The 24,801-nt window shown below is 43.7% G+C and overlaps 1 protein-coding gene across 1 annotated transcript; it reads right to left on the reverse strand.

Moving 5' to 3' along the window:
• Positions 1–406: 406 nt before the first annotated feature.
• Positions 407–24,299, reverse strand: LOC140368632 (liprin-alpha-3-like). Its single transcript, XM_072455620.1, is given in 32 exon segments — positions 407–1,403; positions 1,835–1,903; positions 1,993–2,155; positions 2,437–2,505; positions 2,573–2,748; positions 2,831–2,928; positions 3,018–3,193; positions 3,440–3,466; positions 3,877–3,939; positions 4,042–4,242; positions 4,343–4,424; positions 4,646–4,742; positions 4,819–4,967; positions 5,043–5,182; positions 5,263–5,491; positions 5,561–5,754; positions 5,876–6,050; positions 6,231–6,340; positions 6,497–6,559; positions 6,633–6,764; positions 6,855–6,938; positions 7,034–7,168; positions 11,186–11,279; positions 11,561–11,613; positions 11,782–11,874; positions 12,298–12,426; positions 12,621–12,680; positions 12,773–12,847; positions 12,947–13,111; positions 13,830–13,931; positions 16,508–17,233; positions 24,021–24,299. Coding segments are annotated over 30 exon segments (3,753 nt in total). The 5' UTR covers positions 16,874–17,233; positions 24,021–24,299; the 3' UTR covers positions 407–1,403; positions 1,835–1,850.
• Positions 24,300–24,801: the final 502 nt, after the last annotated feature.

A 24,801-nucleotide genomic window follows, 5' to 3' on the forward strand; every position in this document is an offset into this window, starting at 1 on the left:
TGAGGACAGCATCAACAAAATCACACATTTATTATTTTCATTTTTCTTTGTTCAGGACAAGCTGTTAAAAGGACCATTACCGCCTTTTCTAAACTGGCCTGGTCTTATCCAAGTAATCACCGCCTTTTTTGTTGTTTAATGGGATTGCTTAACTTCTTTAGTGTGGCATAGAGCTACAGTAAAATGTAATAGGTTTAGAGCAATGTTTGTGAAAGGACCATCATCTCCAGAGCTCATGAAGGCAGCAGACTATTCATGGGTTTGTTTGCCTATGGATTTGCCTGTATACCGGTATCTACTTTTTAGTGCTTTTCCCGATGTGATTCTTTTTTGTCATTCTGAAACCCATGGATAGCCTATTTCTGTACAATATTTACACACATTTTTTGAATAATTCAACCCATAACACTTTTTACAATATGTTTTAATTACAGCTTTACAATCATTATCATTATAGTCATATATTTATATAGCATCACTACTCTCCAATAATATGAATTTAAATCAACACCATTTGTTTTCAAAATGTACACATACAAGTAGCATATCTCAAATGTTCATATTTTAAAACATTTCATTTTTCAATCTAAAATGAAATTACAGTCTTAAAATTAAGTATGAAATGAACATATTGTTTTAATACAGACACATACATACTGTACATACATACAATAGAAAAATGATAAAAATAAAATACAGACATTTACAAAGTCCTTCCTCAAGCTTTCACATCATATGATGATTGATATCATGATGTATTGTCTAAAATGTTCATTTTGGCATGCATATTAACACAGATGCTTGAGTCTTCTCATTACTTTGAATGTTCATATAAAGCACTTGCTACTGGTCTTACTGTCAGTCCTATTCACATTTGTGCATCTCTTTCTGTTATGGCTTAAGAACATACAATCCCAACCCCTACCCATGTGCACTTTTGTCCGTGTAAACCACTCCTGCCCCGACTGTATAGTATAAGATGTTTCCGGAAGTATGTTTTTTTTTAGTCAAAAACAAGTTCACCTGAAAGCATGTGTGCCACGTTACCCATTTCCTTTTCTCAACAGGAATGCATTTCTCCATTTATAAAAAACTATAAATTCATTGTGTCAATACTGCCACCTCACACTCAAAAATAGAAAATTAAATCACAATAGGCGATGGTCACTTTCTACAGTCCACTTTCTACAGAGTCAAACAGTGTCATGCCACAACTATGGGTCAAATTGAGAGAAACAGATGATAAGCATTCACTCTTTTTTCATCTATACAGGTCGTTCACTCAGTCTTTGATTCTTCGAGACTTTGCTCGAATGAGGTTGGTCATCTTCAAGAGTCCATTTTTATTTTTATTTTTTTCTTCAAAATTATTTTTCATCTTGGGTTACTTTGGGAACAGGATTCTAGAACAAGACATGTAAAAGAAGGATTGTAAGAATGCATTGTGAAAATGTGGGATGATTTTTAATTTTTTTATTTTTTAAATAATAATCATAATAATAAATAAATAATTAATAAATAAATACAAATAATAATAAGTACTAAAGAGGTTTTGGAGCGGCACCAATTATGTTCTTTACCTTGAGTTCTATATTTACAGTAACATCTGCTCACCATGATCCCTTCAATTTATCAAGTTATAGCATATCTACTTTAAAGATTAATAAGTTTATCCCGTAAATTTACTGGTGGTTTTCTTAATCTGAAAAGCCCATAGTAATCATCTTATTCCATTCCTCTCCAAAGAAGGAGGCTAGTGGGGACCAGTCTTTAACAAAGGGTTAGATGGGGTGGGATGATTATATATGTAAAAGGTTTGAAAGGGGCTACTCACCAGCTGTGCTTATCTTTTAACATGAATATGTTCTGACAGACCCCGACTCTGCCCTTTGACCAGAATTGGCTGTTAGAAAAAATGTGCACATGCATGTTAAAACAACAGTACTTGGGTTTGAATTGGATTTGGAGTACTGTTGGTCCTGGAGGCCTCACCTTCGCTCTGGACTTTCCTCAGAGTGACGGACGAAGTAGCAATGGCCGAGGCACGGAAGTTGGCAGGTAATGTCTCAGCGGAATCTGCAGTCACTCCGCGAAGGTCCTTCTCTCGGAACATCTTCCGCCACGATGGAGACCGTGTGAATGTTTTTGTGCCATCCTGCAGAGACAATCACATAATACCAGCTGTCTGATAATGGGGCTTATAGTAATAAGTACTATTTGACAAAGTAAAGACATGTTGTGACAGTTTAGATCTCGTCCTGCCTACTGTAGTGAGTCAAATGTAAACACAGCTGAACCAGTTGGCTTCTTAGTGATGGCATATGCTAATGCCACCAGAGCCTGATGTTGTTAGAGCAATTGAACAAAATATCAAGTGCCCTCTCCGTCAAACCCATTTGTACATGTATTTATACCAATTAGTGCGCATTGCTGTACCTCATCTGGACGCCTCTCAGTTCCCATGGAGATAAGAGCGTTGTACTCCTTCTCAAGGACTTGCCTTGCCTGAAAAATAAATCACGTATGTTATTTATGCTGACGCTATTTGTTTGTTGGTTCTTTATGGTTCTACCTGTGTGTTTTGATTTGGTATCTGCAGTAAAAGAGCCAAATCGGTGTAGTCAAATGTGTCGTCCAGAGCCAGCAGGGCCCCGTGGACCCCACTCTCTAGCAGGTTGTCTGCAAACTCTTTCAGACCGATGGACTGAACCCAGCACATCACTCTTTCATTGGACCACACCATTACATCTGAGAATGAGAAGGACCACAAAGGTTACAACAACAGGAGTATACGGTACTGTAAATGCATCATTTTGTTCAAATTTGAGACCTTGATTCTGATGCTGGCTTTCGTCTCGCCTTCTCTCCAGCTCCTTTCTGTCATAGTTCAAGCGTTTCAAACACATGATGCCATAGTGGAGACTGACCCTGGACATGAGAAGAAGAAAAAGTTGCAGAGCTTACACAAACTGCTATGTATGTGTGTGGTTCGAATGACAAACTTCTTTCACTTGTACCTGTGGAAACTGTCCACCATTTTCAGCTGTCCCCTCAGTTCTTTCTTTGTGAGGTGATCGAGCATACGAGCGTCAACTAAAGACTCCATGAAATAGGAGCGATACTGTGGGAGTCCTAAACTGGGCAGCCATTCATTTCCAACCCATTCATGGTTCATGTCTCCATAGGCCAGGATCTGACAGAGACAGAGAGCAGAACATGGGAAAATTATGATGGTTTGAATGGCCGGCCTTTCCCGCTCCATGATTCCTTTCTGCACTGTTCCTGTTATTTGGTGACTCATACCACTTATTCTACTGAGATGAAAGAAGCCTCACGTCTGAAGCTTGTGAAATTTAGCTCTTTATAAATATTTGTTTTAGAGAGGAACAGTGGCCCCAGAATACATACGTAATGTAGGTATGTGGTGTGAACAACTAACCTGATCCCAGCTGAACTCCTTCTGCTCCTGGTGGCCGTGGCAGAGAGGAAGAGGGAGAGAAAGGGGACAAAGAGTCGCAAAGAGAAGCAAGGGTCGCCAGAAGGACAGTGTTGTGGTGGCACAGGGGTGTCAGGGTGGCACAATGTGAAGGGCAAGGAAAGCAGAAGGAGAAGTCTTGTTAGTCGAGTGAGAATGAGATGGAGAAACACACGTCAAAACAGAAACTGAGGGAATAGCAAGGGAAAGATGTAGACAAACACGCCTAATCAGAGACAAAAAAAAAAAGAAAAAACTTCATCAAAGGCAGGATGGAGTGAAAACTCACTTTGAAAAGATAAAAATAATTCTTGGACAAAATACATATTATAATCCCGTAAACACATTTGACCTCAAGAAAAATATATTAATATGACTTGCACATTTGATATGAGTCTTACTGGTTTGGTGGCAGCAGCGAGAGACTCCATCTCAGCATGTGTCATCCAAATATTACTTGTAGACTGCAAAGACAGTACACAGATGTTTTATTGGATTCCACCATGACATAAGCGAGAATGCGTGAATAGTCTGTGTTTATTCTATTCAATGATGTGGACCCTTACTGAGCGTGTGCTTGCCGGAGCAGACGGGCTGGTGAGGGACACCATTTCCTGGATGGCCAGACGCAGTTTAAGCCTGTGCAGTGGGTTACTGATGCCAATCTCTCTCTGGATCTCGGTGTCAGAAAGGTTAGCCATGATGGCGCCACTCTTCACGTTGGCGCGGCACGCTGCCACATACCAGGCTGGCATCCCAACCCACAGCTAAGAAACAGAAAGCAATGTGCAGTTATAAGTAGAGAGTAATTCAAATAATGCTATTTAAATTGACCATGCGGTCTATCAGAGTTGTGCCAGGTTGTACCTCGAGCCATGTAACAACAGTGGGACCGTCCCATGAGGCGAAAGGCAGACCCTGACGACAGGCCTCCTCCAGCAGATCATGTCTGGCACAGCAAGTGGAAATCCAAGTTTGACAGATTACTTGAAGAGATTAGGCTATAATATCACACCTCTACTCTACTATAAATAGAAATTCACAGACCAAATTAGCTGTTGATCACTATGGCATTTGTTAGCGATGTTCATTCATATAATGTAGGGTTTATCCGGTAATGGAGCAGTAATATAATTCAGAAATATGAAAACAATGAACAAGATATCTTACTTCTTTTTGCTTCTGCGATCTTTTTCCACTGTTCCTGTTCCTAGTTTGGCTAAGCCTAAGGGGTCAGCTGATCCCAAGTCATCAGACGGAGTGGATGCTGAAAGAATGTTTTTCACAATATATCATTTCAACATTTCCTTTTTGGCAATCTGAAAATGATGGTATTCACAAACCTAGCGAGGCTGATTCCCGACCAGGAGCACCCATTCTTCCTTTTTCTTTTTTACCAAAAAGACGTCCAATAGATGACTTAATGCTTTTCTTTTTGCTGGCTTTGTGAAGGGAATCTTGACTAGCAGTTATGGCTCCATCCGCAGAGAGGCTACACAGAGACAAGATCAAAGCCAATGCAATAAATATTGTCTTATAGATTTATCAATGGTTTTCATTGATTTACCTCCGAAACTCTCTGTGGTCATCTAGGCCTGCACCTGGATGAGTGTGTGTCATTCTATCCAGTCTCAGAGCTCGAGGGACAGGTGGAGGGGTGGAGTCTATCAGGGCAAGAGCTCGGCATTCCTCACCCTCTTTGCTATTCTTTAAAGGTAATACAAACCATTTTAGTTGTTAACAGTATTTTGCATTTTGCAATAATAAAAAGCAACTTTGGTCTGTACCTGCCGTTCTGTCTCCCTGGCGGGAGAGTGAGGCAGGCGAGGGGTGGAATGTCCTGAACTGGGAGGTGACGGGGAGGCTAAGGTAGAGGAGGTGATTGAGGGAGTGATGTACCCCCTGCTACCCAGAGAAGAGGGGGGCAGTGATGGAGCATCTAGAGCCACACTGCTCACACGGCTCTCGATCTCCTCTGCTCTCATCTCTGTGCTTTCCTTCTCCTCCTGGATCAGTCTGCAAGCAGGAGGAGACGTTCAAATGTTTTATCTTTAAAAGGACATTATATAAAAGAAGAAGACCCACTTAATCTCTTTGTTGATGGCCTCCAGTTGCTCCTGAAGCATAATGGCCAGTGTCTGGACATCTGTCTGTCCACTAGGAGACAGCAGCTCTGAGCCAAACAGAGTCTCCCTGTCGTCCTCATCATCAGAGCAGCCACCCTCTACTCCACCTTCATATCCTGGAGCCAGCATTCCACTGCTGTCCCATTCACCGTACTGACAAACACACCAACATACCAAATAAGTTCTAGAAACCCCCTTCAAGAACAGCTCTTTACCATATTCGCAACATAATAATGATTGGATTTTAGATTGAATGTGAAGATAGTGAGATTACCTTATTACTATCATCTCTGCTTCCCCATCGGCCCCGATGTGTCCTCCTGACCACCACACCTCCAGTGGAGTTGCTATAGCCTGCCGGCAGGGAGCCCCCTCCCTGGGGGTACCGTAGCTCAGACGAGCTGCCAGGAAGAGACCTTCGGAAAAGGGTGGAGGGGAGAGAGCTCACGCTGCCCGCCCTGAAAGCACAATAATACAACATAATTACTAGTGAGTTTTTCTTTGACTAAGACCTCTATTTTCATGGGCACGAGGTCATTGCTAAAGTGTACAAAAAAACAGCAATAAACAAATAAAGGCTAGAACATTCCACCATTTGTTTCTTGTTTGGAGATAACAGTATTTAGGACAGTATTTTATCTTAAAGAGGTTTCAGCACTAACCTAGAATAAGATCCAGGCCGACCCCTCAACTGGTCCAGCTCCAGTTGGATGCGCTCCAGTTCAGCGAGGAGCTGTTCCTAAATCACATACAGTGAGCTATCAGCACATACCCTCAGCAGTAGGATATTCATTAGTAACAAACAGTAATACAGGGACTTCATGTGGATTTTATCACCTTCAAAGGTAGTCACAGCTAATAAATGTGAGAATAAACATAGAACATCTAGAACTACCTTGTTTGCAATAAGATCATCCTGAATCTTCTTCATATTTGCCAGTTCTTCTGAAAGTGCATTCTGTGAATAAAGTAAATATTCATGTCAGCTTTCCCTTAGAGAACAAACACAGCATGAATGATTAGTGAAGCACCTTGTCCTCCAGGGCAGCCATCCTCTCTTTGAGGTGCAGTTGCAGTCTCTCGTTAGACTCAGACAGGAGCTTGTCCACGGTGTCTGACAGACGCTTGTTGTGCTCGTCATTCATCTTCTCTCTCTGCCTCGCCTGAAAACAGATGGATTTTAACGTGACTGACGTTCATGAAGGATAGAAACACAAGTGAATAAAAATATTTGATTAAGCCTTCTCATCTACCCTCTGAAGCTCCTGGTTCTTTTCCTCAAGTTGGGCCTCCATTTGTCGAAGTCTCTCCTCAAAGTTCCCATGGCGCTCCTCAGCCTAATTTAGAGTGTAGATACAGAATATTTAGTCTCAATAGCATGATGATAACGGTTGGTCCTCTACAGTCCTGGCAGCATGGGTTGTGGCTGTACCTTGTTGAGTGCTGCCACTCTCTGGGCGAGTTGGGCCTCGATCTCCGGCAGGGTCTCTGCCCTCTGCAAAGTCTGCTGCAGCTTCTGTTTAGCCTCATCCAAACGCTCCTGTAGCTGCCGGTTCTTTTCTTCACTCTGAGGATTCAAACAGTTAACAGCTACAAACAGCTGCTTTCAGACAACATCACAATATAACATTTACATTTAATTGGGTAACGTTTTTATTTTCACCAAACATACTTTTATTTCTACTTGGGTAATATATTTAACAGTGTAATGTGGATATTGATCAATTATTGTCATGTCTGTGTCCTATTCATCATGCGTCACAACGATCTTACTGCAAATAGGTCACAATGAACTTTCGGTGTATTTTCTGATTATCTGTGGACTAGTCTAAACAATCTTAAAGCGGACGTCATAGCGAACGTCAGGCCATTTTATCAGACCCAAGCAACAGTGATAAAACACAGCTAACTCTTGTGGAGAGTCGAATCTCAGCTGCAAGACGAACAACATGCTACTGTTTTGCCTGTTTTCATCAAATAAAGAACTTGAGAACGATCCTCGCCTCTCGCAGTCTGTTATAGACTAAACTTCGACAGAATTGGTGGAGGATGCAGGTCTCTCATCGTGCTTGGAAAGGAAACATCTGAATTTCCCTCTAAACGATTCCCTTCTGGATGTCGGCTGACGACGCATAGCGTCCAGTAACGGTTCAGCTGGGAATTATGGGAGAACAAGGACACCATGCCGAGAGAGAGACAAGAGGAGTCAATTGCCAGTTTATTTTTGACCCACAATTGTGACTGATTGTGACTGGGACCATTCAACAAAAGTAAGGCAGAAACCTCTTGTATTTAATACGAAAATCTGCACATTGAAAATGCTAAATTGTTGAAGTTTGCCAAAACTGACAAAACTGCCAAAACTGTACTCCGAAAACACGTTTAATGTGTAAACATATGTACAATCAGTTGGACTGATTTAAAAGGGAGTTGGACTCTGGAAAAAATAAATAAAACGTGGGACGTGTAGGTAACTAAAGGGAACTAAGAAAGCTACTACTTGGCTTAAAGCACTCTACTGACAAGATTAACTACCCTCTGTGGCTAGGTGAAATTTGTATTTATTTAGATAATTCTATTTACATTTTAAATGTTCTATTTTTTTTAATTTAATTTACTTTATTATTTTTATAATTATTGTTCGAATTATAATAATAATTAGGCCCGAGCGCCACAAGCTGGCGAGAGGCCTATTAATCTCGTAAGGCCGTGCGAAGCACGGCTGCGAAAGTGCGCACATAGTGCGCACGAAATCGAGCGCGAAGCGCTCGCCCACTTCCCAAACTCACTAACGCACTCCTTCACTCACGCACGCCCCGTGCATACTAATTAGTAGTAGGAAAATGGAACTTTAGCGGTCGTCATCCCCATATAAAGCACTCATTGGCGCTAAGTAGCTCACGAATACGTTCCCCATATCTTGCATGTTCCGTGCATATAAGCATGTAATGCAAAAATTGAACATTATTACTGTATAGAGGGCCAAAAACACAAAGTGGGCAGAGCCCACTCAAAATTAACGAAAGTGCCCGTCAGTGACCAGGGACCCACACCATGAGGTAGGAAAGCGCGAGCGCTTTCCGAAAATGTATAGTTCATGATATTTGAAAAATGGGAAACATTGTTTTCGCATCGGAATATTATTCTTTCTTTCTTCCTTCCTTCCTTCCTTCCTTCCTTCCTTCCTCCTCCTTCTTCTTCTTCTTCTTCTTCTTCTTCTTCTTCTTCTTCTTCTTCTTCTTCTTCTTCTTCTTCTTCTTCTTCTTCTTCTTCTTCTTCTTCTTCTTCTTCTTCTTCTTCTTCTTCTTCTTCTTCTTCTTCTTCTTCTTCTTCTTCTTCTTCTTCTTCTTCTTCTTCTTCTTCTTCTTCTTCTTCTTCTTCTTCTTCTTCTTCTTCTTCTTCTTCTTCTTCTTCTTCTTCTCGGGACCAACCCCCCTATTTTTCAAAAATGGCTAAACATGACTTCGGAGTTTTTCCAAACGTCGTACTTTTACGAACTCCTCCCAGGGCGTTGGTCCTAAAAAGCTGAAATTTGGTGAAAATGCTACTGAGGAGTGGGACATCAAAAGTTATCCAAATTACATTGATACCTGTCACGGTCTCTGTGCGGCGAAGCCGCAAACTGTAGCAAGAATTTCAGAAATCTCCCAAATTTAACATTTCTGCCGTTTGCCACAGCGCCCCCTACAGATTTTATATGGAGGTTAAATATTTAGTTTTGCGAAATTATATGAAATTTGACACACAACTCAATTTTGGCCCCATCAAAAAAGTCAACGAGACCCATGTCATAATTGTTATGGCGTTGCCGTAACGATGACCGAAACCTTCCATGTTATTCCAATGGGGAAATCGCCAGAACATGTTTACACTTCAGACTTTCACAAACTCCTCTTAGGGCGTTAGACATATTAACCTGAAATTTGGTGAGACTCATCTTCAGGGGTGGACCATCAAAAGTTATCCACATTTTTATTCTAAGAGTCACGGTGTCTGTGCGGCAAAGCCGCACATTTTGCCAAGAATTCAAAATAAAATTGCTTTTTGATGGTAAAACAAAGGGGAGAAGATGTGACAGCGTCACAGATTCAGCAGTAGATGTAATAAAAGGACAATTGGGGCGCGTTAGCGCCCCCTCCTCTTGCGGTGTGGCGGCGGCGTGGCGAGGGCCGATCATTGCCGCTTGCGGCTATATTTGTTATTATTATTATTATTATTAGTTTTATTGTTTTGTTTGTTTTTGAAAGACCACTGACTGCCACACTTTTTTATTATTAAATAATAATAATCAGAAATGAAGATCATAGATAAATTAAATAAAATTTACCTTATTTCATTCAAATTGAATGAATTTTTAAAGGATCTCGAAAACACAATCTGCGCAAATGAACAAAACCCAAAGGAAGCAAAAAAGAACCTCTTCCAAAAATATGTAGAGAAAAGATTGATTAATCACGGTGCCAGTAACAGTACTCTTATTTGAGTAAAAGTATTGGTCACTCACAAGTGAGCTTTCTGCTGACAATATTAAATCATTTCAACATTTGTGTTTGTACTGCTTCTTCAGAAATTACTTAGTTGTTTCAAATGTGTATTTTTAAAGGCTTGTGTCTAGCCTTTAAAATACCACATTTTAAGCACTATTTTATTAGTGGTAATTTACCCAAATATTTGTTAACTCTAATTGAGACATTTCTTAAACCACTTAGTTTTACTTCTATTTGAGGATTTGTATTTTTTTGTGATATAATTTTTATTGTATTTTCCATTTTACCATTATAGTGTACAAAATAATATGTCAAAATCATAAGACCAATGGAATCTCCTCCCCTCCCACTACCTCCCTCCCCACCCTCTCACCCCCTCACAGACACATGCATACTAGTACACACACACACACACACACACACACACACAAACACACACACACACACACACACACAAACACACACACACACACACACACACACAAACACACACACACACACAAACACACACACACACACACACACATTTAGGGTAATCAAATACTTACATCATAGTCAAACAAAATGTATTATTGTCCCTAATCTGTCCACTGTGGCTAAACCCCCTCGTCCACCCCAATCCCAGGTGTCTCTATTTTATAGTAGTATGATTTAGAACAAACATCTTGACCTACCAAAAGGCATATACACAGATTGCCAAACATAATGCATGAAAACATACATGAAGTGCCCTTATACACCACTCATTCCCATGATTTTATTTCTTCTGCCAAAAGATTATTGTACCCATTTTTGCTCCGTGCATCCTTGCAACAGAGAGCTCCAAGTTAACAATGTCCAGGATTTTTATTTTGAAGTAACGTTACCTTTACTTGAGATCATTTTTTGCCAACTTTACTCACCTCTGTTGAACTGTGGTGTAGTAGAATGAAAACGTTGAATAATGAGCAGGATTAAAGTGATTACGCCGCATATAATTGTATCTTATAATCCTTACGTCTTGCTACTAATCCTATAATGTGATGCCGTTACATTAAAAAATCAGAAGACAACCTGATGTTTTGTTTATTTCTATGCATAAATTAAACTCCACTTACCTGTCTGTACAGGGATTCTTTGCTGGCCAACTCATTTTCCAGCTTGTCTTTGATATCATGGAGAGAAGTCGCCTCCCTCTGGGCACTGAGGTACCTGCACAAAGACATTAACAAATACACTGGATGATTGATCAAAATGTATCATGCACAGTGACGTCTGCCTTTATTTCTATATATTTTTTCTTAGCTCTTTTATATTCATGATGAACGACAAGTGTAATGTAATTTATGTACAGCAAGATTGGACTGTATAATTAAGTACCGAGACACCTTTGCAACACATTGTCAGCCAACAGGTGAAGCATATGACCCTTCTCTCAGTGCCATGGGTAGATTAAAAGGAAAGATGGTGTTGTTTTCTTCAAATAATCATACCTGCGTTCAAGTGTTGTGATTCTTTCCTCCATATCCTCTCTTTGGCATAGAGCCTGAAAACCACAAAAATATCAGACACTGTATCTGGTTTGTAACACACATTTTAAAAAAAATTAAATGCCTTTTACATACACGACAATCAAATATGGCAAATATATTTTATCTGACTAATGATAAAATACTGGGTGTTGGCAGTATAAAGACAGATTGCCTTGACAGACCTCCTTGACTTCCCTTTGCAGCTTCTGATTGGCCTCCTCTGTCTTCGTCACTTCTCTCCTGGCGGTTGCAAGCTGCTCCTCTATTTCCCCAACCTGATGGGACGCCGTGAATGGACACAAGACAGCAGTGATTGAGAATGTATGAGTCAGTGTTGTCGTAGTGTACACACAGATGTAACATTGAGTGATCACAAAGGCCCCTGTGGTAAATCTATTGTTTCAGGGCAAGAAGAAGACTGATGCTCTAGATAACTCCGAACACTTTTTCAAGGTATTTAGGCCTAAAACGGCTCTTTCAGTGTTTCATTCATTCAACATTTAAACAAACCCATCTTTATTCAGTACTTTAATTGTGTAATAACGTAATAATAATATAATATAATGTAATAATAGCTGTGATAATCTAAACTGGCCACAAGAGGGAAGAGAAAAGCCAATACAAAAAGCATGTATGGCCTTGATATTGTTCCATCTCTCTTGCTCCACAGCTCACATCAGGTACAATAGGGGCCTCACCTGTCGACACATGAGGGCCAGCCTCTCGCGGAGCTGGGAAAGCTCAGCTCTCTGCCTCTCTATCTCTCCCTCTCGCTGCCGCTCCAGCTCTCCGTCCTCCAGGCTGGAGGAGGGGCCGTTGGGAAGGCGCTGAAGTGATGACAATACATAATGAAATGCGAGTGGTATAGAGAGTTAGAATCAGTTGAGCTTCCACATGAATAGCGAGTATATTTAGAAGCACACTGACACACCATGATGCCCATACATCTACTGCTCTACTGTGTGGACGCTAACACAATACACAAACAACTGGAGCCAACATGCATGGAGCCCTCCCTTACATCTTTCCCGCTGTCCACCCCTTGTTGACGTCTTTTAATTTGGTCTTTTAAAGAGATTACCTGCAAGACAAAACAGACCACATTGATTGGCATTCTAATTTAATGTAGAAATAGCTCCAGTGATGCACAAAACAACAATAATAGGATGTTACCTCTTGAGAAGATGCAGCGAGTTGATCTTCTAACATAGACACTCTCTCAAGGGCCACACGCAGCCGCTCTCGGACCTATAAGTTAACAAGCAGAGATGAAATACTTGTGGAGTTAAAACTGACTGAACTCTGAATGTGTTGTTTGTTTTGTTTTGTATAAGACGTGACACACACCTTTTCATCTAGGGCCTTGTGATGCTCAAACAGGGACTTGAGGGCCTTCAGGACTTCTACCTCACTGCTGACCCCTGCTGGTGACTGAGCCTGTCGCTTCACAACGGTCATCCTCAGACTGCGCTCGTGACGGGACACCAGACACTCCAGGTGCTCGAGCAACAACTAAACATACCAAGAAAAAGTTTCAACAAAAGGTAAAGGAAAGAGCATTACCCTCACTTTTGACATATAAAAGCAAAAAAATTAAAAATAAAATGACAATTGCTGTGAATATACCCTCCTGACAAAATTGTAGGATTAAATCTTTATACTGTGACTAGGGGTGGGCGGTAATGACAAAAACATATATTTTGATATTTTTTGGTGTGTCCTGAAAACAATATGTCAAGCGATATGTTAGTTGAGATGTTATTATCAGACAAATTTGAAATGTCAGTAAAATTAACCACAAAAGTGCAGAAATATCACCTTATTTGAAAGGTTACAACATATATATTTTTTTTGATCAGCTCTTTTTGCAGCATTTATTTAAATTCTAAATGATACTCAATCGTTTAGAATTTAGAATCTCACTCAATATTCAAATTTTACATACAGGTATAATCAAAACAACATTCACAATCTTATCTAAACTTTGATATGTTGCCCACCGCTAATTGTAACATCCTTTAAAAAATGTGGGGTTTAAAATGGATTTCATTTAACCACATATAAATGAGAACAAAATATGATATCAGAAACTTAAATGATAAGAAAAAGAAGAAAATCACAGAGGGGAGAGAGTAGAAAAGTGCCAGACCCACACAACCAGAGTGGGTGAGGAAGCTAACACTGAGGCTGCAACCGTGCAAAAACGCAAAATGGTGGCCAAACATCTTACACGTGTGTTGTTTCTCTCTGCCTTGAGCTCGGAAATCTCCTCCTCTCGTTCCAGAAGCTGCTCCCGGCAAACATTCAACTCCTTCGTCAAAACGGCGAACTCCTGTGGAAAATACACGCTGCTTTTTAGGTGTGAACAAAACAAATTTAAATTCTGCGGGGTTAGGTGTTATCTCATGAGTAGACACAAACTGAGAAGGGAGGCTTATAATTGCATTCATATGGCAACAGAAGCTTTTTTTTAATTATTTTTTTGAATAGTGAATATAGGATTGCAATTATTATAGAATAGAATAACAACAGATAATGCTACTGTAATTACTTTTTACTTTACTTACTTTACTTTTTACTATTTTTCATCTGTAGTCCCAGCCATTAACATTAACACGTATCAATGGCACTGATTAACAGTCTGTCTTGAAAATAAGTTTGAAAGCCATTTGTTTTTAATCATGATCAATCAATACAAGATACAATAGAAGAATTAACATATTGCCCAGCTCTACTTTGACTTCAATCTTAATTTTCGCAAAATCGTGTACCGTAGTATATATAATATTATTATACACAAGACACTATAATGAACTATAATCAGAAGAAATACTATTATGCACTGAAGAGTCACAACTATGATGGCCTGGCCCACATAAAGTTCCTATACATTGAGAAATACATCAGTTTTTGACCTTTGGGGCTCATTGGATGAACAATGTGCTAAATCAGGAACTTATGGCACTTGTAGAAAAAATGGAACACTCCTGGATGTTTGAGGGATTCCACTGACTCACTTGTGGCACAGAAAAAAATAAATCATAAAACGCTAACATACTGTCCAATAAAGATTCATGTAGAATTGGTGAAGATGAATCTTATGAAGACTGAGCCCCATGAATCTATTGTTTATACACTGCCTCAGGCCCATTGTGAGTCCTAACATGAAGCACATGCCTTAAATGCTCTTAAAAGTCTTGATTGCAAAGGGTAAGTTAAATGAAACAATTGAGACTGGAAACACACAGCATATATGATGCAAAGTACAATAAAACCCTGTATATCGCTGACACACTTTCCCCTCCTGCTCATCTGTGTGAGCACTTGTGGACGGATTGCATCACAGTGTTACACAATGGCCCATCTCAACAGAGCACACAGCATCTCAGCATCATTCCCATCTCAACAGAGCACACAGCATCTCAGCATCATTCCCATCTCAACAGAGCACACAGCATCTCAGCATCATTCACATCACCACTAGAAAACATTTGCAACTAAAGTAAAACCTCCTCCTGCTCGGTCAAGGGTTTCAGTTTTCTATTATGAAACAATAGTCTATTTAGATGCATAGAAATGTACGATATGTAAATATAAGTAAAGATGGAAAAAGAGCAATAGAATTCACTGTCCACAGATGGTGACACAGTGGGCTCATTGGCTTTTGGCCTTGTGATATTGGTGTCTGGTTTGGATAAGGGTTTGCGTTCCTGACCCCTCTCCAGACTTTTATTTGAAAAACATGGACAATAAATAGTGCAATAACAGCATTTTTATGAGGAACATTTGGCATATTCTGGAAACACTAACAAAACAAGCACTTTCATTTTTTGTCACGCTGAAATTTAAACTAAACAATTTTGCTTGAATAGAAAAACTATAATGGGTAAATTGTTGCAGCTACTAAAACCTAAAGCAAAAGGCTGCACAGACTACACTAGTGAGAAGACCAGCATAAGTGACGAAATGTCTGAAGACGTGGAGCAGGAAGTATTTAACATCCACTCTGTGTCTCAGTATGAACTGTCACTGCTGAGGCTTAGTGTCTCATAACACCCTTCACAACAGCCCACAAAACCACCGAGGAAAACACAGGAGCATGATGCTAAAGGCTGCTCTGCCCAGATTAAATGTATAGAAGACACATGTGTTTGCAAGCAGTCATCAACGACACCTCATTTAATGTTTGGTTCTCTTCCATACAAAAAAAGCTTGACATACTCCATCTTATACCCTTAACTAGACAACCCAAACACCAAAACTAAAAAAGTAATTTTAATATTTCATCCAAACACACACTCTTACACACACAACACTTTTGGCCAAAATAATATAACAGACTCAAATATACAGAGATATGGGCAACAATATTTGGTAAATGTATTAATATTATTCAATATATTTTAACTATTGTCAATGGCACTATATAGCAACTTCCGTGGTATTTAATTTCTTTTAGGGAAATTTGTAAAACTTCAGCTTGTCTTTAAAGCAACACGTCACCAGCATAATTCTATGGAAATGGAAAGTTAGAACCATACTTCCGAACATTCTCAATGGAAATACGTTTTATGCCACACAAAGTGGAATATCATTGCGAAAGGAACAACATTTCCATGGAAACAGGCAGAAAGATGCTCCCCCAGGCCAAGTAAGTGTCATGTTTATGGAGATACAAGCCCACCCACAGTAAGGACTTTTTCAGTGCAATCAAAACATCCCAAATGAATAGGAAACGTTTTAATCGTTCTAATTTCTTTTATTAAATTATAGTTATCTAATTTGCAGCGCTGCTATATGAATTAGGCAGGCTGTCCAGGCTCCTCTTGGCCTGAAAACTGCTGACAGAGCCAAACCTTTGCTTCTGAATGGTTAGCGGTGACAGAAATAGCTTGAGAGTGTGTGTACCTGTGGCAGTGCAATGGACAGCTGCCTCTGTAGAGACTCCTTCTCATGTCCCAGCTCTCGGAGGCGGAGCTGCGCTGTCCCCAAAGTGTCCTGGGTCTCCCTCAGATTCTCCAGAAGACGCTCTCTCTCTGTCAGCATGTTGACCATCAGGGACTCCAGGTTGCCCGTGCTTCCTCCTTCATCGCTACCCCCCCCTCCTCCTCCCCCTCCTCTGGGCTCCCGACCGCTGAAGCCCCCGCCTCCCCCCATGGCGCCCCCAGCACCCACACCTGCCCCAACACCCGGCCCGCCCGGAGAGGTGGGCCCGCCGCCTGTCCCGCTGCGCCCATCCTCCGAAATGGTGGGCATCACTTCGCACATCATCATGAGACCGCGGCGCTCGAGTTAACTTTGTTACTTAGGAAATAAATATCCGGGGATTGTGCGCGCAAACGTCGTGCCTTGTTTTTCTCAAGTACAAAATAAAAATCATTACTTCATTTTGGTCATGTCTGCATTATAATCTTACTGCCTTGCCTCAGGACATTTACACTTTCTTATTTACACAACTTTAATCTGTGTTCTGTTTTACATAAGTGTAGGGCGGCTCTATGGGGAGCGGGTCAGTGGGTGGCTGGGACTGGCACAGGAGAAGCAAGGAGGGGGCGATGGGAGCAGAGGGGAAAGAGGAGGGTGGATGCCACTCTATTGTGTCCACAGAGCTCCTCAGTGCACCATCGGAGGGAGCTGCAAGAGAGAGAAGACAAGGGACAAATAAATGTGTGGTCACTCTGTGCAGCCAATGCATAGTCTGGTAGAAAATGATTTACATCGCAACGTTTTTTATATCGATACTATATGTAATCTCAGTTGACGTTCAAGTATCACACACAATTTGAAAGGACTGTAAAAGGACAAGTACAGACATAGTATATTATACAGGTTCAGATTACAGTACAAGTTCCTGTTCTTTCCCTTTTCAATCATGTACTTACAATTCAAAATGTACATAACTCCAAAACAACTACTGTGATGCCTCCCACCTTTAGTTATGAATTAAAATACCTCATCAACAGCCGTATGCTAGTCAAGCTAAACACTTTATACATTTGTTTGGATAAAAAGCAGACCACGTGTTACTTAGTTCCATTAAAATAGTAGGGCATGCCTTTTACTCGGATTGAATATATGATACGATTACGTTACAGCTTGTTTGACCTGTGTGGCAGCGAAACCAGTGCCAAAAGTTGAGCTGGCTTATCGTGTTGGCTTTGATACTCCTCACTCGGGTTTCTAAATGATAAATCTTCGAAATGATTTTTTTAGTAGACAAAGCTTCTGTCTCTCCCTCCAAACCATGTGCCAGGGCTGTATAGATTCAGGCAATCACCAACATTAATATAGTGAGGCTCTCTTCTCTCCCATATTCTTCATTGTCCAGTCCACGGTACTCCAGGGCGCATGCTGGCCTTTATACTTTTAAGTGCTTTGGACTGATTTAGTGCCCTGTGCCGGCCCAGTACATCAGAGAGACTGGACAGAGCTCTAAAAATGCTTTGTCCAACTGAAAAACGTATCCGTTGTGTGAATCAAAACTAATTACAGAACAACCTGGTCATGGGCTATTATTACATGAAGGCCTGAGCTGGACATAATAAAAATAGCTGGTGATTGAAGTCCCGAACCATCTCTAAATGAGCTGCTTGTGCAGGAGAACTGGCTCAAGCACCGAGTTGGAATCACGACAGCGTCCAACTAAAGAACAAACAGAAGGCTTTTTGCTGTAAAGCTACGACTGGAACGACCAGACCAAAGAGCTAAGTCCAGAACTTCATTTCAATCACCTGTATATAAAGTATTTTTGTATACCAGGCTAAATTATCCATACATGTTAAGTAACTAAGTGAGCATGTTATTGTGTTAAAAAGCATTAATAATAATTCTGTCATTTAGTAACTACTGTTTGCTTGTGGTGTCGGGACAATCCTTAATAAATACATACATTTGAACAAAAAGCAGCATTGGCTTTCTAGCAAAAACAGATGCACAAAAACGTACATTGTATTTGAATTGCAGTATAGGCATAAATACTCATATAAATAGACATCGAGACAATGTGGAATGATTTGTAACTTTACTTTGACGTATCCCTGATGGTTCATTCATTACCAGACTTTCTGTTTCTACAAAACCACAGCGTCAGTTTCAGGCATTTGTGAATTGCACATTGACAAAATGTTGAGAATTGTAAGAATTATAATCCAACACTGTTCTCCAAATAAGACAAAGACGATTTACAACAGAGTGGATGAGCTTTTCTATGTTTCATTTAAAAGAAAAATGCATTTCACTGTATTGGGAAAACAGACCAGGACATGGTTGTAATACTTGTGGTAATGGCTGTAAGGAATGACTAATCACAGCTTATTAAGACTTCTAGGAGCGTTGCAAAGCAGAGATACAATAGAAATATGACCAAACTAAGAATACCAGTTGACATGAACTTCACTATCTCTACACAGATGTATTCTGTTCAACTGAGGCTCTGATTGTCAGTGTCAGTGATAAATGTGCATGTTAAACATGACCAAAACAGGACTAAACTCACAGTTAAGCCTGTCATCTATGACTCAACTTATCTCAGGTCTAGTGTTAGTCTCAACATTTTTCCATCCATCCATCCATCCATCTTCTGCCGCTTTATCCGGGGCCGGGTCGCGGGGGCAGCAGTCTGAGCAGGGACTCCCAGACTTCCTTCTCCCCAGACACTTCCTCTAACTCCTCCGGGGGGATCCCGAGGCGTTCCCAGGCCAGCCGAGAGACATAGTCTCTCCAGCGTGTCCTGGGTCTTCCCCGGGGCCTCTTCCCGGTGGGACATGCCTGAAACACCTCCCGAGGGAGGCGCCCAGGAGGCATCCGGAACAGATGCCCGAGCCACCTCAGCTGGCTCCTCTCGACGTGGAGGAGCAGCGGCTCTACTCCGAGCTCCCCCCGTGTGGCCGAGCTCCTCACCTTATCTCTAAGGGAGCGCCCAGCCACCCGGCGGAGGAAACTCATTTCGACCGCTTGTATCCGCGATCTTGTTCTTTCGGTCACTACCCAAAGCTCATGACCATAGGTGAGGGTAGGAACGTAGACCGACCGGTAAATAGAGAGCTTTGCCTTTCGGCTCAGCTCCCTCTTTACCACAACGGTCCGATGCAGCGACTGCATCACTGCAGCCGCTGCACCGATCCGCCTGTCGATCTCACGCTCCATCCTTCCCTCACTCGTGAACAAGACCCCGAGATACTTGAACTCCTCCACTTGGGGCAAGGACACCCCACCCACCTGGAGAGGGCAAGCCACCTTTTTCCGGTCGAGAACCATGGCCTCGGATTTGGAGGTGCTGATTCTCATCCCAGCCGCTTCACACTCGGCTGCAAACCGTCCCAGTGCATGTTGCAGGTCCGGGTTTGATGGAGCCATCAGGACAACATCGTCTGCAAACAGCAGAGATGAGATCCTGTGGTCCCCAAACCGGACCCCCTCCGACCCCTGACTGCGCCTAGAAATTCTGTCCATAAAAATTATGAACAGAACCGGTGACACAGGGCAGCCCTGGCGGAGTCCAACATGCACTGGGAACAGGTCTGACTTACTGCCGGCAATGCGAACACAGCTCCTGCTCCGGTCATACAGGGACCGGACAGCCCTGAGCAAAGGGCCCCGGACCCCGTACTCCCGGAGCACCCCCCAAAGGACACCCCGAGGGACACGGTCAAAAGCCTTCTCCAGATCCACAAAGCACATGTGGACTGGTTGGGCAAACTCCCATGAACCCTCGAGCACCCGATGGAGGGTATAGAGCTGGTCCAGTGTTCCACGACCGGGACGAAAACCACTCTGCTCCTCCTGAATCCGAGGTTCGACTATCGGTCGGATTCTCCTCTCCAGTACCTTGGAATAGACCTTACCCGGGAGGCTGAGGAGTGTGATCCCTCTGTAGTTGGAACACACCCTCCGGTCCCCCTTCTTGAACAGAGGGACCACCACCCCGGTCTGCCAGTCCAGAGGCACGGTCCCCGAACGCCACGCGATGTTGCAGAGACGTGTCAACCAAGACAGTCCTACAACATCCAGATACTTTAGGTACTCAGGGCGGATCTCATCCACCCCCGGAGCCCTGCCACCGAGGAGTTTGCGGACAACCTCAGTGACTTCAGCTTGGGTGATGGATGAGCCAGCCTCCGAGTCCCCGGTCTCTACTTCCTCTTCAGAAGACGTGACTGAGGGATTAAGGAGATCCTCAAAGTATTCCTTCCACCGTCCGACGACATCCCCAGTCGAGGTCAGCAGGCCTCCACCCGCACCGTAAACGGTGTTTGTGAGACACTGCTTCCCCTTCCTGAGGCGCCGGACGGTTTGCCAGAATTTCTTTGGTGCCGACCGATAGTCCTCCTCCATGGCCTCCCCGAACTCCTCCCAGGCCCGGGTTTTTGCCTCTGCGACAGCACGAGCCGCGGCTCGCTTGGCCTGCCGATACTCGTCGATGACCTCCGGAGACCTACAAGCCAGAGTGGCCTGATAGGCCTCCTTCTTTAGTCTGACGGCATCCCTTACTTCCGGTGTCCACCACCGGGTTCGGGGGTTGCCGCCACGACAGGCACCGGAGACCTTGCGACCACAGCTCCGAGCAGCCGCATCAACAATGGAGGCGGAGAACATGGTCCACTCGGACTCAATGTCCCCAGCCTCCCCCGGGACATGGGAGAAGCTCTCCCGGAGGTGCGAGTTGAATACCCTACTGACAGAGGGCTCCACTAGACGTTCCCAACAGACCCTCACAATGCGCTTGGGTCTGCCAAGTCTGTCCGGCTTCCTCCTCCGCCAGCGGATCCAACTCACCACCAGGTGGTGATCGGTTGACAACTCTGCCCCTCTCTTCACCCGAGTGTCCAAGACACGCGGCCGGAGGTCTGATGACACGACAACTAAGTCGATCATTGACCTCCGGCCTAGGGTGTCCTGGTGCCACGTGCACTGATGGACACCCTTGTGCTTGAACATGGTGTTCGTTATGGACAATCCGTGGCTAGCATAGAAGTCCAATAACTGAACACCGCTCGGGTTCAGATCGGGGAAGCCGTTCTTCCCGATCACCCCTCTCCAGGTGTCACTGTCATTGCCCACGTGGGCGTTGAAGTCCCCCAGTAGAACAACGGAGTCCCCGGTCGGTGCACTGTCCAGTACCCCTCCCAAGGACTCCAAGAAGGCCGGGTACTCTGCACTGCTGTTCGGCCCGTAGGCCGCCACAACAGTGAGAGACCTGTCCCCCACCCGAAGGCGGAGGGACGCGACTCTCTCGTTCACCGGGGTAAACTCCAACACGTGGCGGCTGAGCTGAGGGGCTATCAGCAAGCCCACACCAGCCCGCCGCCTCTCCCCGCGGGCAACACCAGAGAAGTGGAGCGTCCAGCCCCTCTCGAGGAGATGGGTTCCAGAGCCCAAACTGTGCGTGGAGGTGAGGCCGACTATATCTAGTCGGTATCGCTCAACCTCCCGCACAAGCTCAGGCTCTTTCCCCCCCAGCGAGGTGACATTCCATGTCCCCAGAGTTAGTCTCTGTGTCCGGAGATCTGGTCGCCGAGGCCCCTGCCGTCGACTGCCGCCCAGATCTCTCTGCACCGGCCCCCTATGGATCCTCCTGCGGGTGGTGGGCCCACGGGAGGGCGGCCCCACGTCGCTCTTTCGGGCTGTGCCCGGCCGGGCCCCGTGGGGTAAGACCCGGCCACCAGGCGCTCGCCATGGAGCACCCATCCCAGGCCTGGCTCCAGGATGGGGCCCCGGTGACGCCGATCCGGGCGACGTGAACTGCCTTGATTGTGTCGTCGTCATAAGAGGCTTCTGAACCGATCTTTGTCTGACCCGTCACCTAGGACCTGTTTGCCTTGGGAGACCCTACCAGGGGCATGAAGCCCCCGACAACATAGCTCCCGGGATCATTCGGGCACTCAAACCCCTCCACCACGTTAAGGTGTCGGCTCAAGGAGGATCAACATTTTTCCAATGGACAAATTCTAACAACACATCATCTTTGTGAATCTGGCTTTTTCATATGAATGTTTTTCAATGGTTAATGACCATGGAATTTTAATTTGGTATTTTAGTACTTGCTTCTAAATCAGTGTACAATGGCCCTCAGCAGCATGTCTGCTTTGACACGTGCATTTGCTTCATTGTTTCATGACACTGAAGAACGTGACCAGACCTGGTTTGAAACCCAACACAAGCTTCAGCTCTGTAATAGTCTGACTTCAGCAGTTCCATTGCTGTCCACTCTGTGTTGTGTGTTGTGTCTGCACATGTGGGTGTTTTGATTATGCACATCATCAGTCCAGAAGCCACCTACTCTAGACTCAACTCTCCGACTTTACATCTTATTCACTGCCACCAATTAAAACTGTACATGACATCCAATTACGCATGAACAAATATCTAGTCCGAGTATAAAAAGCTCCTGCACGAGGCGGCGGGGCGAGAAGCGACGGGTTTGCAGGGTGAAAAAAGCAAGACGGCGTTTGCTTTTTGCATTCAACGGCATTTCCTGCAGAGAAAAGGGACGGTGCACGCACATTGCCTGGTTATATAGAAACATACCGCCACTAGTGATGAACGTGCGTCTTCCCTCTCCCCCCACCACTCGCCTTAACACACCACGGAACGGTGGCCCCCCGGGCAAGAAACGCATCATTGGGATCGATAAGTGATTGTTGGCAGCTGGGTCGAGGGGGATCGGGAGTCCACACACAGTGCACTCATTCGGCTTAGTGGGCAAAATGACGGCGCGCAAAGCCAAAACGTACAGCTCCATCCATCCATCCATCCATCCATCCATCCATCCATACTGGCGGTGTATGGAGGAGAGGCGCACGGGCGAGCTCATATTTACATTCTCATAGTAAAGCCGCGGTGTGTTGAAATGAAATGGTGTACAAAAAGCAGAGCAAAAGGGGGGGATGTTGTGTTGTTGAAGATTGTCTGTTAATAGGCCGCGTAGTACTTAGGCCCCGCGTGACATTAGACTGAACGGCTTGACTTGAAAAGCTCCCAGCGGCAAATGCTTAGTTACAGCCATGATTAATTATAAGCAACACATAACAGGCCAATGCAGAGTGGAAACCGTCTTCTCCGGCTCACACGGGGCTGCCTCCTCCTCTCGCACCCCGGGGAGAAGCGACAACGCGCGCCCCGAAATAACGGTACCACCATCATCAGCATGCACCTGCCAACAAAAAAAAAAATATTCCATGCCATTTGCCTCGATTCAAACACCCCCCCCCCCCCCCCCCCCCCTCCCTCTTCATTCACACACATGCACTGTACACAGCCGCCCCTGCCTCTCCTCGAACCTTGACAACACCACGTTAGGCGAGCATCTTCAGGCAATACGTCCAATATTGCGCGTAAAAGGTGGAGACGACGCGCGGTTTTGTATTTGCATTGGGCTGAACTGAGTTGCATAGGAAGGGGCGGTGTGAAGTTGCATCCTTACCACAGTCATCGCGGGGAGCCCGTAGTGTCCATGTTTGATGTTAAATATTCCTTTGGCCCATCGCGGCGGTGCGCTGCTCGGTGCGTCTCGCTTGGGACCGGAGACGGCGCGTTGATGTCTCTTGTTCTTTTTGTCTTGTTTTTGTTTTGTTTTTTTCTTTGCCCCCGTGGCTCGTCTCCACATGTAAACGGCAAAAGGGGGGCTGAAAAACGCGAGGAGAGATGATACGCCACCTTAGCACGGGCTCCCCCCTCTGTCGGATTGGAAGGTAATGGGTCTTAAAGAAACATTCTCGTTCTCCGCAGCTCTGTGATTTACGCACGCACGCCGGCGCGTCCACGCACAGGCCAATCAAAAGCTGATAAATTAACCACAATGAGAAATGTGAAATGTGCCTCTGATAAGCCCTGGATAAGATCGTGTGTTTATTTAAGGGGGTGTTAATAAAGTGTCTTAAAAATGCGGTGTTCTAGTGTGTTGAGTGTTTTAAAGTTTGTTTTAAATGTGAAAGCTGATGAGTTTTATGCAGATTTTATTGATTTATTTATTTTCTACTAAGACAACTGACACACAGATGCATTTGTTGTTATCGGTCAACAAAATAGTCTATTCTGTGTCATGTTGACCATTATGATTTGGTATGTTCAAAACCCTTTCATTTGTGTCCTTTACATATGTATTGGCGTGAACTACATGTAGACAATTTAATTTAAGCGAGACTGTTATTAATATGCATGTGGGTATGTGTTTCCCAACTGCAGATATAACTCAGGTAGTGCAG

The sequence above is a fragment of the Eucyclogobius newberryi genome, unplaced genomic scaffold, assembly GCF_026437365.1.
Source record: "Eucyclogobius newberryi isolate DKJ021-1_F unplaced genomic scaffold, fEucNew1.0.hap1 SCAF_20, whole genome shotgun sequence".
NCBI lineage: Eukaryota > Metazoa > Chordata > Actinopteri > Gobiiformes > Gobiidae > Eucyclogobius > Eucyclogobius newberryi.